Source organism: Gallus gallus, chromosome 21, assembly GCF_016699485.2.
Source record: "Gallus gallus isolate bGalGal1 chromosome 21, bGalGal1.mat.broiler.GRCg7b, whole genome shotgun sequence".
NCBI lineage: Eukaryota > Metazoa > Chordata > Aves > Galliformes > Phasianidae > Gallus > Gallus gallus.
In genome coordinates, this window is record NC_052552.1 from 182,656 (window position 1) to 199,208 (window position 16,553).

General features: G+C 48.5%; 3 protein-coding genes and 1 long non-coding RNA gene across 6 annotated transcripts in view; 2 read left to right on the forward strand and 2 right to left on the reverse strand.

The window, feature by feature from the left end:
• PADI2 (peptidyl arginine deiminase, type II) overlaps positions 1 to 7,122 on the forward strand; it is a 9,078-nt gene extending 1,956 nt beyond the window's left edge. The window contains exons 5-16 of the mRNA NM_001319019.2: positions 31 to 148; positions 674 to 799; positions 1,460 to 1,638; positions 1,808 to 1,911; positions 1,997 to 2,108; positions 2,184 to 2,291; positions 3,873 to 4,024; positions 4,374 to 4,518; positions 4,831 to 4,924; positions 5,916 to 6,001; positions 6,193 to 6,318; positions 6,811 to 7,122. Coding sequence (NP_001305948.1) covers positions 31 to 148; positions 674 to 799; positions 1,460 to 1,638; positions 1,808 to 1,911; positions 1,997 to 2,108; positions 2,184 to 2,291; positions 3,873 to 4,024; positions 4,374 to 4,518; positions 4,831 to 4,924; positions 5,916 to 6,001; positions 6,193 to 6,318; positions 6,811 to 7,044 — 1,584 coding nt within the window. The 3' untranslated portion in view covers positions 7,045 to 7,122. The remainder of the gene's footprint in view (positions 1 to 30; positions 149 to 673; positions 800 to 1,459; positions 1,639 to 1,807; positions 1,912 to 1,996; positions 2,109 to 2,183; positions 2,292 to 3,872; positions 4,025 to 4,373; positions 4,519 to 4,830; positions 4,925 to 5,915; positions 6,002 to 6,192; positions 6,319 to 6,810) is intronic.
• PADI1 (peptidyl arginine deiminase 1) overlaps positions 1 to 9,338 on the reverse strand; it is a 25,609-nt gene extending 16,271 nt beyond the window's left edge. Inside the window, exon 1 of the mRNA XM_046903175.1 lies at positions 8,306 to 9,338. The gene's annotated coding sequence lies outside the window, so the exon portion shown is untranslated. The remainder of the gene's footprint in view (positions 1 to 8,305) is intronic.
• SDHB (succinate dehydrogenase complex iron sulfur subunit B) lies at positions 7,467 to 15,838 on the forward strand. 2 transcript variants are annotated; one of them, NM_001080875.3, is made up of 8 exons: positions 7,467 to 7,574; positions 8,348 to 8,475; positions 9,759 to 9,844; positions 11,756 to 11,892; positions 12,202 to 12,318; positions 13,640 to 13,741; positions 14,055 to 14,177; positions 15,622 to 15,838. In NM_001080875.3, exons 1-8 carry the CDS (start codon positions 7,473 to 7,475, stop codon positions 15,697 to 15,699), a joined length of 873 nt encoding a protein of 290 aa, NP_001074344.2. In that variant the 5' UTR covers positions 7,467 to 7,472; the 3' UTR covers positions 15,700 to 15,838. The 2 variants fall into 2 exon arrangements, with proteins under 2 accessions (NP_001074344.2, NP_001264968.1); NM_001278039.2 differs by having other exon boundaries at positions 7,467 to 7,547.
• On the reverse strand, positions 12,224 to 16,551 carry LOC124417342. Of its 2 annotated transcripts, XR_006931966.1 has the most exons (3): positions 16,390 to 16,551; positions 14,014 to 16,306; positions 12,224 to 12,406 (listed from the first exon to the last, which is right to left on the reverse strand). It is a non-coding gene; the product is annotated as an uncharacterized LOC124417342 (long non-coding RNA). The 2 variants fall into 2 exon arrangements; XR_006931965.1 differs by having other exon boundaries at positions 14,014 to 16,551.
• Between the last annotated feature and the right edge of the window lie 2 nt (positions 16,552 to 16,553).

Genomic DNA, 16,553 nt, shown 5'->3' on the forward strand with positions numbered 1-16,553 from the left:
GTATCCCCATCCCCTGGCATGGTGTTACAGGCCAGCTGGACATGGGGACCTGAGGGACATGGAGCCATCCTGCTGGTCACCTGCGACAGGGACAGCCCCTTGAGCCCTGCCCCAGATTGTGATGAGGAAAGGGTATTCAGCAAAGAAGGTAATGCAGTCCCAGTTCCAGCTCCACTTAAAAAAGAAAAAAATCAAAATTGCAGCTATTGCCCCCTCTTTAATTTTTCTGGGGCACAAAGGCTTGCTTGGGAATTGGCTGCTCTCTGCCCTGACTCAGCCAAGCTGCTGAGTAAGCTCCCCATGTGGGATCATGCTCCTGTCCTCATATTTTCTTTTAATTACCGCCTGGAGGTCATACCAGGGCACAGAGAGTGGCCAAAAAAACAGCAGGGCTCAGCCAAGGGATGCTTGGCAGCTAGGAATGCATGCCTGTTCCTGGAAAACCAAACCACACCAAGCCAGTGCCCATCAGCTTTCTGAGGCCAGGGACTGGCTGTGCCAGGGAGAAAAAATAAAATAAAGGTATTTGTGCCAAGCACAAGCCACAAGCCTTGCTGGCAGGGCTGCAGGATGATATTCCAGCATGCGTGCGAAGGCTGGTAGCAAGGAAAGCGCACATTGCTGGGCACAGGGCAGCAGAGCTGCACCCGGGTTTATTCTTGTATGCACCTAGATTTGCTGGATATGTCTCGGATGGTGTTGCGGATCGAAGGACCACAGCATCTGCCCCGGGGGTATGAAATTGTGCTCTACGTTCACATGTCCGATGCTGACAAAGTTGGGGTCTTCCATATGCAGAGTAAGTCTTCTGGTTTGGGATGTTTTATCTCTACAAGCTCTTGTCTTCCCATCACTGATTTTGTTCAGTCTGTACTCCCCAATCTGCACTTCCTTGTGCTCTCATCATCCCTTCCCTTGGTCTTTCTAACCTTGAATCTTCTCTCTCCATTGGAAAACTCAAGAGGCAGAGGGTGGTAAAGCCATTTATCCAAGGTCACCCAGCAAAGCAGTAGCAAAAAAAAAACAACATACATGTCCTGACATCCAGAGCAGGCAACATGCTCTAAGACACATTCTCCCTCCTTGTTCCCTGCTGTGGACGTGGTGTTTTGTTCCCTGGACTGACCCAGCCCACACAGATGTGCCATTAAATTCACTAAATCCATCAGCACAGGGTTTGGTGGCAGGCTGGGGTCTGCCAGGGCAGAAGCCCCATGAGAATCTCTTTGCAATGCTGGCTCCATTCAAGGATGGGCTTTCAGACACCCACCTTGTGCATAACTGCAAAATCCCAAGTGCTGAACTACTCTTTCAAGGTGTTTGCTTCCACCCATAGAGTTTAACCTTTGGCATAAAAGGATGATGGAAATCTCTTGTGCATGAGCAGAACAGATCCAAACCCAACAGGAATTCTGGAAATCGCCTGCTTTTGCTGAAATTGCCCTTTTGGTCCTTGCAGACCCGTTCTTCGGGCAGCACTATGTCCATGTGCTGGGCAGGAGGAAGCTGTGCCACATTGTGCAGTATACTGGTGGAGCTGCTGACCTTGAGTTCTTCGTCGAGGGGCTGCAATTTCCTGATGAGACCTTCCCCGGCCTGATCTCCATCCATGTCAGCCTCCTGGAGACCTTGGCTGAGGTTGGGGTCTCCAGGGAAGGGGGGTAGGGCAAAGATGAAACAATCCAAGGGCCATGGGGATGAGGAAGGAATCATTATCTTATCCCAAAATGAGCTCAGGGTAGGGTATATGGGGGGATAGTGGTAAATCAGGAGGAGAAGGTCCCTGATTTCTGCTTGCATCCCCCAGGGAATCCCCCTGTCTCCAATTTTCACTGACACAGTGGTGTTCAGGGTAGCACCATGGATCATGATGCCCAACACGTTGACACCGGAGAACGTCTTCGTCTGCAGGTATAGGGCAAGTGATGAGGTCTGGATGGCTAAATGAGCACTGGGCCCGCCCAGAAGTCCTCATCCCCTTTTTGCCCACCTCCAGTGTGAAGGACAACTACCTCTACATCAAGGAGATCAAAAACCTTGTCAACAAAGCCGGCTGTGACCTGAAGGTTTGCTTTGGCTACATCAACCGTGGGGACCGCTGGATGCAGGTAGGTGAACAGAGGGGAGGGGGCAAAGCCTTCCCTCCCTGATGTGCCCCATGGGGGTTTTCATTCCTGTTTTAGGATGAGATCGAGTTTGGCTACACCCAGGCGCCCCACAAAAGCTTCGCAGTGGTGCTGGACTCCCCCCAGGACACAGGGCTGGAGCAATTCCCCATAAAGGAGCTGCTGGTAACCCCACATGCATTATAGTGAATTCCATGAAAGATGAGAGTGTAGCACCATTTCTTCCCTGCATGGAGCAGAGGACTCCAGCCAAAAGGTGTATTTCTTCATTCCCAATATGTGAGCAATCATTTAGGTTGGAAATGACCTTTGAGATCACGCCCCAAAACCAGCCTAACCTACAGAGTTCTACCACAAGCCATGTCCTGCTCCTCTCCGCCCTCTTTAGGAATTGCCTTGCTTCATATTTAGAGAAGCAATTTCAGCCCCTGGAGCTGCCAACATGTTACACTCCAATTTCTGCTTTGGAGCCTCCCCTAATCCCACTGTTATCTTCCCAGTCTCAGACAGGACTGTATAGCCAAACACAGGGCAGCTCCTCCTCTCACACGGCCACAGCTTAAGCCCCGCAACCCCACACCAAGGGAAAAGGAGACCATAGGGAATTAGCCTGTCAGAATCCCTCTGGAACTGATAGGGCTCAGATGGTGCCCACAAACCTAGGATGAACCAGCACCTAGACAGCTGAACCCTCCTGGCTCTGTGGTTCATTTAATTGAAATGGGTGGGAGCAGGTGTTGCATGCTCAGTGCATCCTATATCTCCCAGCTTCGCCAAACATCCTTTTTTTTTTTTTTTTTTTTTTTTTTTTTAACAAAAGATCAACTCCTAGACCATAATTACATACCTTTGGGTATCCTGGCTCATTTTTCTCAAATTGTACTTTTTTTCCCCATAAGCACATCCCTGCATCCCACATCCCTACTTCATTTCTGTCACCTTGGAGTGACACTGAGGTTGCTGCACCCAGTTGAAGCTGGACTTGGCAGGATGCCTATGCAAGGTTGATGTGGACAGACAGAGCAGCACACTGCATGCATATCCATTTACTGCAAACACCCCTGTGTCCATTCCAGCAAATTAGGAGAAATCTGTGTTAAGTGAAACACTCCGATGGTTTACCACTAAGGAAACCCAACACTCAGAGATTTAATGGAAAAACAACAGCTATCTGATCCTGTCCAAACCCACACCAGCTTGAAACAGAGAGCAAGGACAAGATTTATGTCCCCAGTGCCACTTTCACCCCGTTTGTAGGACTACAATCTCTCCCTTGGCCATTAGCCTCTGGCACAACCTAGCAGTGGCACCACGGGTTAATCACCCAACACCTCAAATCCCTGATATATTCAGTCCTGAAAATCAGGCTTAGATGAGATTTAAGCAAAGCCTAGCCCCTCGAGTGGCTCTTACGCCTGGGCAAGATTTACCTTCAGGGGCTGGAGCTCATCCCACTCTGCACCAGCCAGAGAGAAACTCCACTTTATGGCTGCCTCAGCATCTAATTAGCTTAACGTGGATGCTTAAACAGCAGTTGTGAGATAGCAGAGACCCACACTTCTAGCATTCACCATTTATTACTGAGCCCAAATGCCCCAGGGACTCTCACTCCCTTGCTTTTCCTTTAGAGCTGCATCTCCCCCTCCTCAGTATTTAACATCTGCTGGAGCAGATCTGAGCCCAGCAGGAGGGATAAGGACACAGAAGGACCCAGGGCAATGCCCACAGCCATTTCTCTTCCCGCAGGGCCCTGATTTTGGCTATGTATGCAGAGAGCCTCTCTTCAAGGCCATCTCCAGCCTTGACTCCTTTGGCAACTTGGAGGTCAGCCCACCTGTCACTGCAGCGGGAAAGGAGTACCCACTGGGAAGGATCCTCATTGGTAGCAGCTTCCCCACGTAAGAGATGGGAAATCTGTGTCTGGGGTCAAAGGAACTACAGGTACCCCTAAATACCGTCAAAAACCACATTAAGGCACTTTATTGGCCATTCGGTGACCAACTGTGAATTGTCCCCTTATGGTGTTGGTGCGCTTAACCCCACTGTCTTCATTTCCTCCATCTTGGGAGAAATTTGTGTGCATATGCATAGTGATAGATAAATATTTATTCCCCTTATTCCCCTTCTCAGGGATCATTGGCACTGAGGGACATAGATAACTGGGCACAGTAGTGATGGGTTGATGGTTGGATGTGATGATCTCAGTGGTCTTTTCCAACCTTAATGATTCCATGACTTTGCCTCCAGCCCTTCAGGAAGGAGAATGACCAGAGTGGTACGGGATTTCCTCTTCGCCCAGCAGGTGCAGGCTCCTGTGGAGCTCTTCTCTGACTGGTTGGCCACGGGCCATGTCAACGAGTTTGTCACTTTTGTGCCCAGCCCTGATGCAAAGGTACCCCAAAGCCCTGTGCTGTTCTATGGTTTCCCTTCTGGGTAACTAATCCCATCAGGGAAAATCCCAAAGCTCATTTCCTTGAGTCCAAGCTGGTGTTTCCTTGGCTTGTCCCCAGAAGGAGGGCTCAGGCCACAAAAAGATACATTCTTAGCTAACAGCAAAAGTCTTTGTGTTTAAGAACTTAACCTTAACCTTCTTGCAAAAAGCCAAAAATGAGCCTGCAGGGGCAGTTTTCACAGGAAGAAGTACTAACACGGTGCTTTGGGATGAGCTCCTTTTGGTGACCATACTTCCTCCTGCTTGCCCCAGCGATTTCGGATGCTGATGGCCAGCCCTGCAGCATGCTACAAGCTCTTTCGGCAGAAGCAGAAGGAGGGCCAGGGTGAAGCAACCATGTTCAAAGGCAAGTGTGCAGTGGGCAGCCTGGGGGGAATTGTGCAAATCCCAGCCAGGGTGGGTGGAAGCCTGATGTTCACTGTCCCTAAAATAAAAGTTGAGCTTTGATGTAGGGCAGGACAGTTCAAGGGCGGCAGCACTCAACATGCCTGGAGCAACGTGCAGGTGTTGGGGACGTGAAGAAGGGGACATTTTCCCATTCCATTGCCCTTCAAGGCTGGCAAGGGGGGCTGACATGCCTGTCCTTGCAGCAGGATGCCTGCCTACTCTCAAGCCCTATTTTGGGAACGCAAGTGGGATGGGATAAAGCCCTGTGCATTGAGAGGATGCTGGTGGAGTGGGATGGAAGATCTCCGTAAATGCCAGCTCGAGCAGAGTGGCACACTGGGGGTTCTCGTGTCACCCCAGATACATTCCAGTCACTCTGGACTGGCAGCCAGTTTGGGCAGCCTCTGATCAAAGTTTTGCTTGAGATGAAAATCATCTGTATGCATTTGAGGTCAGAGAAGGACATCTGTGCCACCACGGGCCCCTCCAGGACTCTGCCATCTGTCTGGAGGGGATACCTCTAATTTTATGGAGCTTGGGCAGCACAAAAACTGTTATTCTATTAGCAATATATTTATATTCCTTGTGCAGGAAAATGGATAATCATAGAATCATAGAATGGTCTGGGTTGGAAGGGACCTTTAAGATAGTAGTTCCAATCCCCCTGCTATAGGCAGATATATCTCCCTCTAGACCAGGTTACTCAAAGCCCCATCAAGCCTGGCCTGAAACCTTTCTAATGCTTTCCAGGCCTGATGAAGATATTACAAAATAGGCAAAGATTTCCCTCCTGCCTTGTTTCCTAATCAGCTGAGAAATGGGACTCCCAGCCGCCTCATCCCAAAGCCTTAACCTCAGGGAACTGGGATGTGGGGGCTTTTTTTCCATCTTTTAAGCCAGGTTTCTGCAGGCATCATTTCATTTCACCTGTTGGGGGTTTGTATTTGTAGGATATTCAGGGACAGACACAAAACGGGTGACCATTAACAAGGTCCTTTCCAACGGCATCATGATGCAGCAGAATCAGTACGTCCAGGTAACAGCCTGTATTTCTGAAAACCAACATTTCTTGTGATAATGGCCCAAAGGTGCCACAACTCTCAAGGGAGAAGTTGCATTTAGGCAAAAGTCACTCTCCTTCTGAGTGATACAATGTCCAGAAGGCCATTTTCAGGAACCTTGCTTGCCTGCTCGTCCCCCTGGTCCCTTCTTCTCCCCTCCCTCCAGCGCTGCATTGACTGGAACAGGGACATCCTCAAGAAAGAACTGGGCTTGACAGAGGAGGACATCATTGACCTGCCAGCCCTCTTCAAGCTCGACAAGGGCAAGGCCATGCCATACTTTCCCAACATGGTGAGAGATGTCCCTGCTGCTCGTGCCCCCTTCAGCCGGTGGCTGTGGGTTCTGAGTTATGGAGAGGAAAAATAGCTAAAACTTTGGCCATGAGCCCCTGCTCCCCAAGGATGTCCAAAAAGCATAGAATTTTCCTGTCCAGAAAGGGAAAATATCCCCATCTGAGCTTGACAGGTTGGCCAAGGTTTGTCACCAGCAAAGGATGGTTGGAACTTTGTAGCTTTTTGGTGCATATTGCTCATGATTGGGTTAACCTAAAAAGCTTTATGGTGAAAACATTTCAAAGTGGTGAAATGTCGAGGTTTAATTATAAAAAGGGAGGAAATGGTGCTGAATTTCCCGGGGGAGGGAGGGAGGAATGACCATGACCCAATTTGGGGTGACCCCAGTGGAGGAGGGTCACCAGCTGCTATATCAGTCCTTTGGATTATTGATTCCATGACTGATGAGGGAGGCTGCTGGGTGCCCCTAAAGCGTTTTGTCACTCCACAGGTCCCTATGCTCATCCTATCCAAGGAGCTGGGCATTCCGAAGCCCTTCGGCCCGCTGGTGGGAGGTGAGTGCTGCTTGGAGCACCACGTGCGCAGCCTCCTGGAGCCGCTGGGCCTGAGGTGCCGCTTCCTGGAGGACATCTCCTCTTACCATGGGCGGCTCGGCGAGGTGCACTGCGGCACCAACGTCCACCGTCGGCCCTTCGCCTTCCGCTGGTGGCACGTCATGCCCTAGGCAGACTGCCTCCGTGGCCCACTTTGTCAGCATGTGTTGTTTTAAATGCAGTGAACTAATAAATTTGCTGTGAGAAATGAGGCGGGGAGTGTTTTAGTAATGGTGAGAACAGTGAGAGGAGTGCTCAGGTCAGCACTGAGGTGAGGGTATCATTTTGGGCCTTGGCACTGCCACTTTGCTGGGCAAGCACTGAGGCCTTGACAACTCCTCTGCAAAAAAGGATGAGTAGAGGGATTATGTATGGGTATAAGGACGGGCCGCAGTGGTCTGCCAGCTCCCGAAACTGAGGGGATCGGGGCGGGCTGGTCCACCACATCCTCCCTGTGTCACACTCAACATGGCACCCACACACCCAATATGGCGACCAGCAGCCGCGCACCGCCCTCAGAGAGCACTTCTGGGGCGGAGCGGAACTGCGCAGCACCAAAATGGCGGCGGCCGTGGTGGGAGTCTCCTTGAGGCGCGGCGTCCCCGCGCGGTTCCTGAGGGCTGGGCTGCGGCCGGTGAGGGGACTGGAGGCGGTCCAGGGGGTGAGGGGCAAGGGGTAGACGGCCGGAGGAGTGAGGGGAGGGATAGTGGGAGGATGTCGGGGGACTGCAGGAGGATGTGGGGGGGAGATGGGGGTTGCAGGTGGGAGGGATTGAGGGGGAGGAGGGGGGAACAGAGGTACCTGGAAGGGAATAGGGGGGCAAGGAATAGGGAAAGGGTGCAGTGTGGAAAGGAAAGAATTTCAGAGGGATTAGGAGAAGGGGATATGGGTCTGGGGGGCACGGGCTGTGTGAAGGGCACTGGAGAGGGTCTAGGGGATGAAGAGGAGTGGGGAAGGGGTCTGGGGAGGGTTTAGGGGGAGATGGAAGGTGAGAGAGATAGAGGATCCAGAAGGAGATTGGAGAAGGATGTGGGGACAGGAGAAATGTAGGTGGGGTCTAGGGGAGGCGGGCCTTTTGGTTTGGAGCAGGGTGGGGACAGGGCAGGGAGCTTCTGAGGGGATCTGTGGGGCTGTAGCAAAGCCTTCAGGGCTGCAGGGCCCACCGGAGCACCCCTGGGTTGCCTGCTTAGTTTTAGGATCATCTCCTCTGTTTCAAGGAAGAGGAGGGAACCCCAGCACAGAGGTGGCTGTGGGTGCCAAGGTGCACTGCTCTATGAAATCCTTGGAAGGATTCTCTGTGCATGTGCCCAAATGCAAAGCCAGCAATGGATCCCATAGCTCTGGCCCCAAAACTCACGGCCTCAAGTTGTTTTGTTGCCGGCTAAAAGCTACCTGGAGGGACCTGAGGGCTGTTTTGCTGCTGTTCAAATGCAGATCTGTCGAGGAGCTCAGACGGCGGCTGCAGCTACATCACGTATCAAGAAGTTTTCCATCTACAGATGGGATCCTGATAAGCCTGGGGACAAGCCCCGCATGCAGACCTATGAAGTGGATTTAAATAAGTGAGTGTACCTGATTAGGGAGCGCTGCTTAGCTTCCCTGACATGCAGATGTGTCGGGGCTGCATGTGCACAAAGGTTATCTGACAAGCAGTCATTCAGGGTAGCTGAGAGGTGTCTGAGTCAACAACTGAGGGTGTCAGCAGTCTCATTCAGCTTCAGGCATTGTTAAAACCTTGTTACAGTAGCCAGAGAGGCAGTGCTTCAGATGTGTTATGCAGCAGGACAACACAGGGGTGTTATTTCCTGATAAAGCAAATCTTACTGAGACCACGTGGGATTATTTCCCCTCCCTCACCTGCTGATGCCAAGTATGACAAATAAAACTGTACTGTGAATGCCGCTGTCTCGGTAATTGTCAGCAATTAAATCATTTTGTGGCTCCTGAGGTTCTACCTTTGTCCCCGACTTGTGTTAAAGACTTAAACTTGTTCATGGCTCTAACGAGCTATATGTATATGGTAAACTTTGGGACATATTCCAAAAGGAAGGAATTTTAGTCTTATCTCCAAGGACCGGGACTGCGAACTAAGATACAGGTTTTACTGTCTCTTCTTATAGTTCTCTTAACATGTAATATGACCAGAAAACTAGAAGTAATTAAACTTCTAGTAGCTGCTTGTACACCCCACTGCAGTTATTACCAAGAAAGCTCTCATTTCTCAGTGATCCGTGGAAGGGTACAGTCTTCCCTGTAGTGTAGAAACCTTTGCATGAGCACACGTGCCTCCACTTCCATGTTACTGTGGTCTTGCCAGAGGAATTCACCTCAAGCCCTTCCTCAAAGCTTCAGATACAAAGCGAGGCAGCTCTGCTTGGGTAGCACATGACACAGAAATCAGACTTTGCTGCTTTGATTTGCCCCAGTTAATAATTTCTAGGTGTTGTCTCGTCTGCCATATATAAAATTACATAAGTTGTCCAAGACTGTTTGCTTTTGCAAGCAGCACTGCCTCCTGTGACTAATGAGGATAGCCAGACTTGTCAAAACCTGACTTAAGAGGTGAGAGCTTTCAAGATTGTTTTCAGTTGTGCTGTCTGAACCCTCTCCAGCAGAGCCAAATCTGAGCCTCAGCAAAAGAAATGGCTCCTGTCCCGCTCTGACCCCAGGGTGAGATGAGGCAGGTGGGTTGTGCCACCAAGCGATTGATCTCTGTCTTGTTGCAAAATAAAATATAGTTTTAATTGTAGCTAAGATGAAAGTCCTTTTAGTTACTTCTTATTTGGTGCTAGAGATAAAGCTAGGGAAAATTATATAGGTTCACTGACTTTGTTTTCTGCTACAGATGTGGGCCTATGGTACTTGATGCTCTGATTAAGATTAAAAACGAGTTGGACTCCACTCTGACCTTCCGCAGGTCATGCAGGGAAGGTAAGAAAGATTTTTCAACCTGCTAAGCTGACTGCTGTCCAAATAAATGCTGACACTGCATGTGTGTAACCAATAGAAAACTGCAGAGCAGACCACAGTATGCCACTCTTCTTTTCTAGGTATTGCACATGAAATACCTTAGTGAATCAAGCAGTGAAGTTACAGGGTATAATCACCTCACGCTGAGTTACAGACAGTACACATAAACCACCCTAGTCATTCCTGTTTCTATCCTAATTGTGTTCGTCTTGCTGCCCTCCAGTGATGGAGGAATGTAGGAGAATTTAGGAAAGAGATATTACAGCAGCAGAATTAAGGAAAAAGATGTGTTGAATGGGAGTGACCTGTAGCCCTTTGACTAAGCAAAGTGAGTGAGAAGAAGGCCATCTCATGGTTTTATGCTGCATACTTACCAGCTAGTTCTGAGGCAGGTACTCATCAGCATCTTTGACTGCATTCAAACTTCCCAGTCCCAGTAGCACTTTTCCCTGGAAAGAAAGACTTAGTTCATGAGTGCTGTTGGTATGCTGACATTAAGATTACTGTGGAGGAGAACGTCTTCATGGAACAACTTTTGATTTAATTGGTTGTGTTTGCAAGCACTAGAAATTTAGGTGTAATTGTCTGATGCCTAAAGACGTCCTGACTCAGATCTGAATGAAAAGCATGCTTCAACACAGACATTTCTTGCAGAATCTGCATAGCAAGTGGAGGAATTTTATCCAGGATCATTGTTCTCAGTGTCTGATATTTAGATAGCAAACACTGTTCCTGAGCAGCTAGAAGTAATTGCACTGAATAGTTTTCTTTGAGAATCTAAAGACAGATTTCTAAGCTTGGCTGGTTTGATCTTGTCCTTTTCTACCATACAGGGAAAAAAAATCTGATCATGTGTTCCTGTTTCTTATACATGAACCCATGTCTGCTGTCTCCAACTGTCCTGGTCCCTTCTCAAGTTAACTAGAAACTACTTGTAGCCATTTAGCGAGTGGGAGAAATAGCTTTGTCCAAGTGCCAGCCCTTGTGGGAAGGGTTGCCAGCACACCAGGCGCTGAGCACTGGCTCACTCAGTGTGAGGAGTAGTGGCATTTCCCTGACTCATCAACTGATGTGTGTCAAATCCTCTGAAATTAGTTACGCCCTTTCAACAGTTGTCATCTTTCCAATATAATGTCTTAAGCATCAGGCCAATTTGAATGCCGGAGCTTCTGACCTAAGCAGTATCGGTGACAGCTCTGTAATGTTTTTTTTGTGAGCCTTGCCCTTTCCTGGGCTACATCTGTTCCTTGTGTTACTGGAGGTCACGAGCAGTATCGCTTAATCCATTTGTTAAGTTATTTATATGCTATTTGTTCTCTGAGCACGTGTTCTCTCACCATGGGGAGCTAATGAAAGCAGGGGATGGCACAACTTCAGCCTGCTGAAGAAGGTGCAGAAAGGAGCTTCTGTCTTGGTAATTATTTTCACATTCCTGACCTTTAGGGATGCTTTTGACCATAACTGTAGGGCTGCTAGCAGTCCATCTGGCTCCATTTTGTAATCCCAGTGTTAGCTGCTTGTGTTTCAAGCCTGTGAACAAATCCAAATGCTTTTCCCACCCTGAGAAGTAGCGCGTGCAGTGTATGACATGAAGGGGTGAAGCATCTGAACCACTGGTTTTGCTGTGGAAGGAAGTTCAGCACCAAGGATATGTTTAGAGCTTCATAAAAACAACACCAGCATTTTTTCTTTGTTTGAATAGCCATGTACTTGGGCTAGTGACAACCTGTAGCGTTTTCCTCATCACGTATGGAGTTTCTTGATGACATCAGAAGGGAAACGAAGCCATGGGCAAGTTTGGGGTGAAGAGGTTCTTCCTCAAGTAGGATAAGAGGGTGAACATCCACTGCGTTACTCTGTTCTCTCTCTCAGGCATCTGTGGCTCCTGTGCAATGAACATTGCTGGTGGAAACACCCTGGCTTGTACTAAAAAAATTGACCCTGATCTCAGCAAGACCACTAAAATCTACCCTCTCCCCCACATGTATGTGGTGAAGGATCTCGTTCCAGTAAGTATCTGCCTTCTTCATCTCGTGACCAGTGCTGACGCCATTCCAGACAGTATGGGGTTCAGGTTGGATTAGAAGGGATAATGTTGGGAGATGGCAACAAGATCACGTCCCACAATTCACATCTGAACTCCTCTTGCTGCTCTCTGGCTTGGGTGGGTCTGCTTACCAGTGGTGACTAAATCTAGCCTCGTTAGGAGGAATGTGGCAGACTGACGTACAAAATACCTCCTTCTGTATGAATGACAACAGATATTCAGTCTCTCAGGCATCAATTCAAGTGTGATCTTTTTGCCTGTTGTCTCCTAGGACTTGAGTAACTTCTACGCACAGTACAAATCCATCGAGCCTTACCTGAAGAAGAAGGACGAGTCGAAACAGGGCAAGGAGCAGTACTTGCAATCCATAGAAGACCGTCAGAAACTGGTTACCCTTTTTTAAAGTTATTTTTACCATTAACGTCTCTTCCAGATAAGACCAGGGTTAAACATTAATGCACAGTAGCATCTAGTTCCTGTAATGACAAAGCTGTCTGTTACAAAGCCTGACGTGGGCGGAAAGCGCTCCCTGAAACGCAGTGTTGTGGCACGTCGGCTGTGCTAGGGGTAACATTTACTAATGAAATGCAGAACACAGTTGTGCTGGGGACTCTGACCTCATTTCCACTGTCTGTGCTGCAAAACTCTGTCTTTGTAAAAACATTGTGAAGGGCAGAGGCTTGTAATATTCATGTAGAGATCAGGCAGCGCTGTTTATGCTGGGGTGTAGTTTGTCTAGCGCAGCACTGTCTGTGTATTTGACTACTGCGTGCTAAGCAGCACTGTCCTGTTGCTGCATGCTGGGTTTTTACAGCCCTGAAACTAATGGCAAAAGCTGAGCCTGTACAGGTGGGAGGGGGAAGCTTTCTGAGAAGTTTATAGAGCAGGTAAATTATTATCTGCATTTCTTTGGCTGTTACAGTAAGCATTGTTAAATTGACAGTTTCTCTTTTGCCTCTGACCCGTCTGGATGGGCCATTTGCTTGACAGTTTGAAGCTCAGCCTGTCAGTGCTGTGATTGTTGCTGCAGTATTGTCACTGAGTAGGCTCAGAGTGGGCAAGCAACTTAGATTTTGGCAAGTGGTAAAAGGGATGAGCAACACAGAGGAAGGCTGAGTAAAGAGGATATAATGAAAACACATGAGCTGCAGCCTAATTGTCTGCAGCAGTCTTTGAAAGTTGCCCATTGTCTGTGTTTGGTGTGAAGCTCACATCTGATGAACAGACGTGTCATGTGCCCAAGACATCAGCAGCACCATGCAACTAGTGCTGTGCTGTCTTAACAACCACAGGATTCTACAGTTTGAAAGAATTTCTGTCCAAGGGCGACAGTTAATTCTCCGGCACCACTTCATAATGTTATCTGATGGCATATGTAAGGACTTAAAGGGATTCTCTTAGGGATTTTGTAAAGCAGCATCTTTGAAGTCTCTATCTCATTTAAGTAGAAAAACACAAACCTAAAAGTAGCCACAAGAGCCATGTAAATCTTTTTCATGATTGGTAAAGTTTCTTTTTATCTCCTTACCAAAGTTCCTCTTGCTTTGGGAAAAGCCTGTGTACGGATACATGGGCATATGGAAAACTCCTACCTTTTCTTCACTGGGACAGGCTGAAAGCAAAGAATGCAGAAAAATCCAGCAATTTCTACACTTCTCTTCAATTTCTGCATTTTTCTGGCTTGACCATGGTCTCCCTCCCGTGTGCAGGACGGACTCTATGAGTGCATCCTCTGTGCCTGCTGCAGCACCAGCTGTCCCAGTTACTGGTGGAATGGGGACAAGTACTTGGGTCCTGCTGTACTCATGCAGGTAAGGACAGATCCTGGGTGTCACAGGGAACTGCTGAGGGACTCCTTATTTAAAAGCAGTGCAGATACCTCTGAGCATGAGGTCAGCTCCCTGGAGGTGCTGAAGAAACATACAGATGTGGCACTGAGGGATGTGGTTTGATGGGGATGGGGCAGTAGTTGGACTAGATGATCTTAATGGTCTTTTCCAACCTTAATGATTCTTTGAGGTAGTTGTGGACCAGAATTCCTGAGTTAGGTGTTGCTTTTAAAATACAGCACTGATTACTTCACCTTGGGAAATCATTTGGTGTGTCAATGACACTGATTTTCAGGCCTATCGCTGGATGATCGACTCCAGAGATGACTACACAGAGGAACGCCTGGCACAACTTCAAGACCCATTTTCTCTCTACCGTTGTCACACTATCATGAACTGCACAAGGACTTGCCCAAAGGTAGGTGTTGTTTCTGCTTGTGTCCCTTCTGCAGTCGTTTCCAGACTGGTAGGAAAACACTGGTAGTAGGTTTTGTTTTCTTCAAGCTTTCGTTGACTTTTTTCCTTTTGAAATGGCAAGTTATCAGCAGTCATGTTTACAGTAGTGACTGTGCAAGAGAATATGGCAGAGTATATGCTACACTACACATCACAGAAACATCTCTTCTTCGTGATTTTGAGAACCTGACTGTTTCCAGGATTTAGGACTATGACTGGAACATGCTGGTTGTGTGAGGGACGCTTCCAGAAATGCTGTAGGGAAGTCTGTCTGATCGGTGATGTGAGTAATGCATATAACCCCAGCAGTAGCTGCTGTCCTGACGTATTGAGCAACTTGCATAATAGAGAAGATGACAGCAAGTTTTCAGTGCCCAGGGGGGTGTGTTTTATGCTGACATCGTGCTAGAAGGGCATTTCCCAGAAGGGCTGTAGTCTGTGGTATTTCTGCTGAAATCTGAGCAAACTTTCTCAAATAAGAGTGTGCCTCTTCCCATCTTGCTGTAACCTTGTGCCTGTTGCTGGGTAGATAGAGTTCCATTTTCCTGCCAGCTGTGTTATGTTCTACCTGAGCATTGCTTGCACCAACAGTAGAGCAGAATTCTTCTTGAGCTGTGAAGTAACAAGGCAGCAAACAATTGAGCTGATCACGGATGTGGGAAAATAAGGTGCTTGGGATCCGGACTGACAGGTGTTTGTCAGGAGCAGCGCCTGCTGGTTTTGTGTGTTTAACATGATTCACTAACTAGAAAAGGGGGGATTTATCTCTACAGAGGGGATTATCGTGCTCACGTCAGCTGTAGTTCAGCTAAAGATGATGGTTCTGTTTGAAGATCTGACTGTACACAGCATAGGGAAATAACACACGAGGGCTTGGTCTGTTGATGTTTGAGACGTTTATGGTTGATAACACATTTCCCCTCGCAAGCTTAAATCATGTCTCTTATCTTGATCAGCTTTGAAAAGATTGCATAGTGAGCTGTGCTCTGTGGTCATTTCCTGCTCATGCGTTGTCTCGCTGTGCTGTCATCACAATGCTATAGAAGGACACTTGTGATCTCCCCACTCTCATTTTGAGATTAAGTGTGCTTGGCTTGCCAGCAGTACTGCAGGGTTAAGGGCCTCTGTGATGTGATGTATGTTTGAATCGTAGGAAAACCTTGCTTTGAAAAGCTTGGTTGGAGCATCTTGTGACTTAGTGGTCTTGCTTGCTGCAGTGCCCTCAGGATCCCTGGCAGCATTTGATGAAAGTGCAACGCCAGGCTGGGCTCTAACTTTAAAAACTGGTCGCCAAACCTCTCCTCTGCCAGTTCTTATGAATAGCACAACTTAGATTGTGGGAAAACAGGGAGGATACTCAAACATGCTGATTTCTGGAGAAACTAGCTGGAACTTCCTCTTTGTAGGGTTTGAACCCTGGCAAAGCAATTGCTGAGATCAAGAAGATGATGGCAACTTACAAAGAGAAGGCAGCCGCTGCATAATGCTGTTCCCCGACTGGAAATGTAACACACAAACATGCTTTACCTGGAAGTAACCTGCACTTGATTACACCTGGTTCCAGCAGGAATGTTGGTGTTTTTCCCATATGCTTGTGTGTACAATAAATGCTGTAAAGAACAAGTAGGAGCTGGTAACTCATTAACAGTACATAACTGATTCCTCCACCTCTTTGGTGCGCTGCCTCATCATTGAGGAACCCAGATGTCTCATTTGCAGTTCTCAGTGTATCCAGTTGCAAGCTGGGAAGACACAAAGCCCTGTGGGAGCAGAGCCATTTCTGCATTTTGTGTGGTTTGATGGCTTTGCACTGTGCGTATCTCCCAGTACTGTGCCCAGTTCTATGGGCTGCATTATGCTTGGAGCTCAGGAATTGTAATCTGTGTCCCCACAGCTGCAGTTTGCAGAGTCATCAGGGGCTGCAAGCTGTATCCCCCTGCTATTGCATCATGCATAGCACCCACGGGTTGCATGCTGTGTTTTCCACTCTTCCACTTCTGTTTTTTCCCCTCTGCGTTTTGGAATGCGGTGGCGCCACACAGCGGTGAGAGCGGAGGGACGCTTCCGCTTCTCCGTGCGCACAGACGATAGCTGTTAGAAGATTGATGATCGTAAGTCTTGGAGGAGCGGCAGCACAGAGCACTCTCGGTTGCTCTGAAGCCCTGGCGGGATACCTTTAGCTCAGGGTGATCGGTAGTTTCCCCCACGCTGCACTCCTCGTTGCTGTGCAGAGCAAACCGCGCCCGAAAGGCCGCACGCCGCACCTCCCAGAGAGCCGCCCCACTTCGGTCCGCCTGGGGGGGCGCTCCGCCCGGAAGGCGGGCTCGCTCCCGTCTGT

What these genes read in the sequence shown, in the direction of transcription:
- SDHB (NM_001080875.3), top strand. Translation starts at nt 7,473, where the DNA reads ATGGCGGCGGCCGTGGTGGGAGTCTCCTTGAGGCGCGGCGTCCCCGCG. An exon ending in TATGAAGTGGATTTAAATAA is followed by an intron (nt 8,476 to 9,758) that starts GTGAGTGTACCT and finishes TTTCTGCTACAG; the next exon opens with ATGTGGGCCTATGGTACTTG. An exon ending in CCGCAGGTCATGCAGGGAAG is followed by an intron (nt 9,845 to 11,755) that starts GTAAGAAAGATT and finishes TCTCTCTCTCAG; the next exon opens with GCATCTGTGGCTCCTGTGCA.